The 6853-nt window shown below is 51.9% G+C and overlaps 2 protein-coding genes across 2 annotated transcripts; one reads left to right on the forward strand and one right to left on the reverse strand.

The window, feature by feature from the left end:
- Positions 1-473: 473 nt before the first annotated feature.
- Positions 474-2470, reverse strand: LOC119104805 (serpin B6). Its single transcript, XM_037228525.1, has one exon. The coding sequence runs from the start codon at positions 2331-2333 to the stop codon at positions 1200-1202; it is 1134 nt and encodes a 377-aa protein (XP_037084420.1). The 5' UTR covers positions 2334-2470; the 3' UTR covers positions 474-1199.
- Positions 2471-2643: 173 nt separating this feature from the next.
- LOC119104546 (MKRN2 opposite strand protein) lies at positions 2644-6853 on the forward strand. Its single transcript, XM_037228262.1, is given in 4 exon segments — positions 2644-2806; positions 4657-4744; positions 4899-5361; positions 5363-6853. Coding segments are annotated over 2 exon segments (675 nt in total). The 5' UTR covers positions 2644-2806; positions 4657-4744; positions 4899-4955; the 3' UTR covers positions 5632-6853.

Raw genomic sequence — 6853 nt, forward strand, 5'->3', positions numbered from 1 at the left:
GCACGCATCACGCATGCGCACAATATACAAGAGAACCGTGGGCATGACTCACCGTTATTCCTGCGAACTGGTGACGCAAGACAAGTCCACGAAGCCGGTGACACATGTTACGTGGAAACGCGCATACTGAGAACGATACAGTAAACAGAGACAGCGACCGCCGCCTGTGAATGTGTGTTCAGAGTCTGCGGTGATTCACCACCCTGGCAGATGACGCGGCGTGCATACTGGTGTGGTGCGCAAACGCCAAAAGACCTCCACGCTCGCCGAAGATATGCTCGGGATGAGAAACGCGGGCGCGCTGGAGAATAGAAGTCATCCGTCAGCGAGCTGCAGAATTCCGGTGCGTTTGGCAGTATCTGTCTGTCTGCCTGTCTGTACCTGTCTGCCTGTCTTACCCTACCTTACCTTAATCGCGTGCGCGCGGGCGTTTGGGCGCGCGCGCGGTGTGTGCGTTTTTCGTTGATCATATTCCGAGTTTTTAAGGAACGCTTTGTCCGATTTGTTTGTATTTTTTAATGGGCTGAGTGAAACTTACAATGTTGTTACAGACTGCATTCATTTTAGACGCCAGCTCGGTTGCGAACTTCGTTAAGACCATGCACGTTATACAGTGTCTAAGACTTCCAAACGATAAAATACCACATACGTTTTTTCAACAGTCCACAGACAAAGAAGAACAGTAACACAAACATGCATCACCATTGATAAATGCCACTAAAGTCTACACAGGCGTTAACTGAAAACGGATAGCGTGTTTCACAGATAAATAACGCCATTTACACAGAGCTTTTCAAAAGAACTAGCACCACTTACAGCTTTAAAAGAACCTGAGTGACGGAAATATGTTTAGAAGTTACTATGCAATGGTACGCACACCTTACCGGCAAACCGCCCTTACATTTTCCATACCAAGGTCACGCCACGGTGCCATCCCACAAGGGCGAATCCGGGAGGTAGGGGGCAACTGGGTCATGCCCCCAAAATGATCAAAGTTAGGCGCGAAATGGCAGTGTTGAAGAAAATTTGAGCCTCGTTTACTAGATGCATTTTCCTAGAACACTCCCCGAGGAAAAATTGGACCGAAAGCCGATGAATTTCGAAGGCAAGAAGACTTTTGGGATTTCAACCCAAGCCGACGTGCTCCCCAAGGCGGCGTCTGGGATCCACCCTCGCCCTCCCAGCACCTTCCTCATGCCTCACGGACGGGCCACACGGCCGAGGAACAAAGGCACGCCCGTCTCACGGTCGACAACCGCCGCCAAGAACGGATGGTCGGCGCGGAAGTCGAGCAGCTCCGGCGCGAGAATGGCCATGACGCCGACCATGACGGCCGTGGCCGCCGCCGCCTCGCAGCCCTCCTCATCGACGGCGATACAGGCGCGATGCAGCACGCTGTCGACGACCAGGTCGCGCGCACCGGCGATACCGGACAGGTCGGCTCGCTTGCCGTCGAAGGCGTCGCTCATGCCGAGGCGCTCGAGCGCCCCGCGCAGCTCCATGCCCGTCTCCAGACGGAAGCGCGGCAGCACGACGCGAGAGCGGAGGCTGTGCAGCGAAGCGCGAAGTGCGGCGAAGTCGGTCTTCGCCAGACGCGCCTCCAGCGCAGGCAGGCCCTCCTTCTCGCGCGGCAGCAACAGTAGCATACTGAACCGGTAGCCGACAAACGGCAGCTCCACGGCCTGGCAGCCGAGGCCGCCGCAGTCGTTGCTGCCCTGCAGCATCTTGCCGTCGAGGGTCATCAGCTTCACGCGCAGGGTCTCTCCGGGCGCAAAGAAGTCGCCCTCCTCCGTCCACTCCTTGTTGAACTTGTGCTGCCAGCCGGCCTTGAAGTGCACGGCGTTGACGAGGACGAGGCGGATGGCGGCGGACAGCGAGCTAGCCGGCACCAGGTCCTGGATCTTGCCCCGTGTCAGGCGGGCCACTTCCTCATTGATGACGCGGCTGGTGCCAGTGGTGTCGGCGAAGTCCACGCTCAGCGCCTCACTCCGGTAGCGCTCCTTCAGCGTCGTCGCGAAGCTGTCCTGCACCTTGAAGGACTTCTGCAGGTACAGCCGGTTGGCGGTGTTCAGCGCCGCGTCCGGCACGTTCTCCAGCGACGTCAGCAGGCTCTGGTAGCCGCTGTGGACGTCCTCGGCGTCCTCCGCGTGGCCCAGCGTCTTCCGCATCTGCTTCGCGGTGTCGCCGGCCGCTCCCGCCAGCGTCATGGCCAATGCGGTACCCACGCTGAACGGCGACAAGATGATGTTGCCTTCGTTCGCCTCCGCCACATCGCAAAAGAAAGCGCGGCTGAAGCGGTCTAACGCCGCTGACACGCCCTCCGTAGCCGCCATTGTTGCGACGTGGGCAGAGCGTTCGTCGTCTACGCGGGGTCGACACTGGCACAGTGCACTTCACCTGGTCGCTGGCTCGTTTTCACGGCGCTTATCGGGTTCCACCGCCGCGCCCCGCCGCCGAGTGTTTGCTCGCTCGCCTAGCGCCGCCCTTCTGGCAGCCGCCCAACTCGACGCTCGCCCGTGACGTCAGAGATCACGTGGTGTAATGCTTGACGTCACTGATCACGTGGTATTTGTCGGACTTGGCAGCCTCACAGCAAAGTAAAACTGATTTGGTATCTTGCGTTTTGGTGGGGAATATGACGTGAACGATACGATTTCTATTTTCTGCCCGGTCTTTTTAGCTACATAGAAAGTAATGCTGATAAAAAGTCTAAAGCACAGTTTATGTGTGAGGCGTGCTGCTGGTGGCCTCAATTGGATGCCGCGCCCAAACAGGCACATTAATTCTCCACGAGTAGTCTGGGCATGTAAGTGTCGTAAAAGCAGTGTTTCTGATCCGCCGGATATTTGCACTTAAGGTAGTTGGCGACAAAATGGGATCAGCATACCTAAAATGTTGATTTTTCTCCAGTGGTGGTAAGAGTGGTCTGGATGTGCAGCATTGACAGAGTTATTCAAAGAATGCAGTGCTCCCATGTCCATTCCCCATCTATGTCCATTCCCATGACCATTCCCCATCTATGTCCATTCCCATGACCATTCCCCATCTATGTCCATTCCCATGACCATTCCCCATCTATGTCCATTCCCATGACCATTCCCCATCTATGTCCATTCCCATGTCCATTCCCCATTTATGTCTGTACTCTTATATGTCAGCATCATTTAGTCTTCAATCCATGACAATAATGTGAACAAGATGCTTGAGGTAGACAGGATCTTGCCCCAGATAGACCACACTGTCCCATCTGGGGCAGGTTATGTGAACCTTACCTACCCTTAAAATAATCAACTGTCAAATTTGGTAATGTTCTATGATTTTACCATTTTTGTGTATTGTGGAACATGTTATGGTGTTTTCAGCAGTCCAGTTCAGTAGTTTCTGCCCCCAAATTTTGATAAGCTGCCCCAAGCTAGAAGTTGTGCCCTACCCCTGTCCTAATGAAATTTGACTAAAATCTACCTTGGTTTGCTTGCGCATTTGCCATCAATGTATTTGAATTATGGTGTTTCATAGTTAATTGATGAGTATTTTGGTACTCCATTATCATTTATATGTCCTTTTAGCCATCCTTCATTCTTGTATGCATTCTTACATGCCATTATTATTAGTCTATTCACATTGTCATCCTTTATTAATGTTTATATTATGTGTCATTTTTATTGATGTGCTCATATGAGCATTCATCATCCGAGTCCTAGTATAGGTTCATGAGATGTGCCATCATTGATGATGATGATGATGATGATGATTTGGGGTTTTAGGGCACATCAACTGCTATAGGTCATGCAATGCCCATTATGTGCCATCATTATTGATGTGTTGAAATGCAGCACTTTATAGTTGATGGGTAATTATGTTCCCATGTGCTTGGACATACACCAGGATCCCAAGGGTGCATCCAGAATCCCATAGTGGTCAATGTTATTGGGATCATGGCATTTTTTGGGAAAGACGCTCTAGGCACATCTCCCCATGCGCCATTATCATTTATGTCTGCATCATACTCTCTTTTGTACTCTTCATGTCTGTACTTTCATACTGATGAGGTTGTTGACAATACCGTCCTTCATCAATAGCTTCATCAATAAACTCTCTCATAGTTTGCTGCATTTATATCCACCACCACAACCTGCATTAGTGCTCATTGTGTGATGAGTAAATGCAAAGAGTAAATAGAGCAAATGAATGACAATGACAATGGATGCCTGAGAATACTGAGGTAAATGAAGGATTGTCATGTTACCCTATCAATAACATGTGCGGTTTTTTTGTTCAAGTTCAAGCTGTCACATGTATTTATTCCCAATGTGGTGCAAAGACAGCTTTAAGAATTAAATTATGCTTGGTTTATGGTGAATCAATCTATTTCTTTCATCTTGTGTTGTGGTAAGTACCAGTTTTTATTTGTAGTTATGATTGAATGCATGTGACAACCTTTGGTGACCTTATAGAATTCTGTCATCAGAAGGCCATGTCAAGTACTGCAGTATCCCTTCAACTGTTGCATGGCATGGTCATCCAAGATTCAGAAATCAAGTGGGATGCAAATTATTCTAGACCTTGTCCTTGCTTGTCCTCTTGATGTTCATCTTTGAGCAGATGGTCTTTGAATAGCCTGTGATAGTTGCTCATATCTTGGATTTCTTCACACAGATTCACAGTATATTTAATATGTTCAGGAAGCCAGATTGCTTATTTAAGGTATTTCTCTGGGCTGTTCTGACCACCAAACATGCATCAGGTATGAGGAGTGTTATGTTGTTTACTCTTTATGTTGACATTTGATCCAATTTTACCTTGAAGTTTTTGGATGATCATTGAATGCTTTTCATACTGGTGTATTTTTGCACTGTGTGAATATTGTTTGATAGGCTTCCCTCTTCTGTCTTTTCCAGAGAGACTACATTTCCCATACCAAAAGAGTGGCAACTCTAATGAGCCCTGTCACCACTATGAGCCCACCTGCTGGAGTCTGGCACGTCCACCACTGCGCACCGCTCTTCTTCCCCTCCCCGCACCTGCCTGCCCGCTGTCCCGCGTGCGGCAAGCCGCTGCCAACCTCCCCACCCAGGGAGGTGCCCTCGCCGTTCCGGCGCGCCGCCGACCAGCCCCGCTCCGTCCTCATCCGCCCTACGGAGGGCGACTTCCTCCTGAACTACACCGGCGGCGGCGACCTGCACGCGGGCGTCACCGACTCGGGCGGCGGCGTGGTCGCCTTCGACCGCGCCGGCCTCCGCCGCGTCCCGACCGCTGACTGGCCCCAGTGCATCGTCATTCCCCTGCCCGCCTCTGACGCCCCGGCAGAAGCGGCCGCCGCGCGGTGGGACCACGCCCTGGACCGCCTGCTCACCGCCGATGGCTGGTCGGCCTCTGACTACTGACGAGGCCGACCGCAACTGCTTCTCGTTCGTGCTGGCGTTTCTGGCGGCGCTGGGTCTGCCCGGCGTGGCGGCGGGGGGCCTGACGCGGGAGGCGTTCGCCAGGGAGCACGTGGTGCCCGTGTCGGGACGCGCCGCGAAGTACCTGACGCTGTACCGGCGGGTGCGCAGGCTCGGTTGGTACGCGATCGGGGAGGAAGGGCGGTCGCGGGTGCAGGGTGCGGTGTCGGGAGGAGAGGATGGAAGATGAGGACCGGGAGGAGAGTAGGAGCGATGGAACTCTAGGCGAGGACGCGACGTGGACTGCAATAAAGATGTGCGGCTTCGTGGGAGACTGAGGATTGCAGAAGATCGTGCTGTGTGGAGGCTACCCATGGTATATGTGTGCTGTGTGGAGGCTACCAGTGGTATATGTGTGCTGTGTGGAGGCTGCCGTTGGTATCTGCATGCTGTATGGAGGCTACCAGTGGTATCTGTGTACTGTGTGGAGGCTACCGTTGGTATCTGTGTGCTGTGTGGAGGCTGCCGTTGGTATCTGTGTGCTGTGTGGAGGCTACCGTTGGTATCTGTGTGCTGTGTGGAGGCTACCGTTGGTATCTGTGTGCTGTGTGGAGGCTACCGTTGGTATCTGTGTGCTGTGTGGAGGCTACCGGTGGTATCTGTGTGCTGTGTGGAGGCTACCAGTGGTATCTGTGTGCTGTGCAGAGGCTACCGTTGGTATCCGTGTGCTGTGTGGAGGCTACCAGTGGTATCTCTGTGCTATGTGGAGACTACCGTTGGTATCTGTGTTCCGTGTGGAGACTACTGGTGTATCTAGGAGCGATAATGTGATGACCTGAAAGGGCTGCATGCCATGTGAGCACGCTAGGGAGTGTGCCGGAAGTACAGAGGCACAAGGAACATGGTAAAGGGTGCGCTTTCCTATGCGATCAATGGGAAATGGGCGACTGCATTGGTTTTAACCTGGCTGGTAGTGCTCGCCCGTGCCTGTATGCGGGAAGTCGGAAGATCCGGTATCGCCACTGGTCACGTATTTCGTCGTCCTCCGTGAGGATGACAGTGAGACACTACGACGTGGAGCGCACGGGGGTGCCAACGCGCTGCTAAAGCGTCACAATTGTTAATTGAGTATTTTTATGTTGTTTTAACTTAAGACCAATTATGCCGTCGACAGTTTATGAAAGCAAGCGTTATTGAGATGTCTGTAGTTCTTTACAAGAGTTAAGTTTTCAGGGGAACTTGGTAGGTATGTTGAGGTATGTATGTATCACTATCTGTACAAGCACGTTGTTTGGAATCCATTGTTATGTGTTACGGATTCCTTTTTACCGAACAAATTGCAACAGTAGATCTTTATAATATATATGGCCTGTAATACATTCCACCAAAAATAATTTTCTTTGTTAGTATCTGCAAGCATTCGGCCATGGTGGACGTGCGGGATGACTCCAGAACAATGCATGCGGTTTTCG

This window comes from Pollicipes pollicipes, unplaced genomic scaffold (assembly GCF_011947565.3).
Source record: "Pollicipes pollicipes isolate AB1234 unplaced genomic scaffold, Ppol_2.1 Scaffold_6052;HRSCAF=7182_pilon_pilon_pilon, whole genome shotgun sequence".
Taxonomy (NCBI): domain Eukaryota; kingdom Metazoa; phylum Arthropoda; class Thecostraca; order Pollicipedomorpha; family Pollicipedidae; genus Pollicipes; species Pollicipes pollicipes.

What these genes read in the sequence shown, in the direction of transcription:
- LOC119104805 (XM_037228525.1), bottom strand. Translation starts at nt 2,333, where the DNA reads ATGGCGGCTACGGAGGGCGTGTCAGCGGCGTTAGACCGCTTCAGCCGC.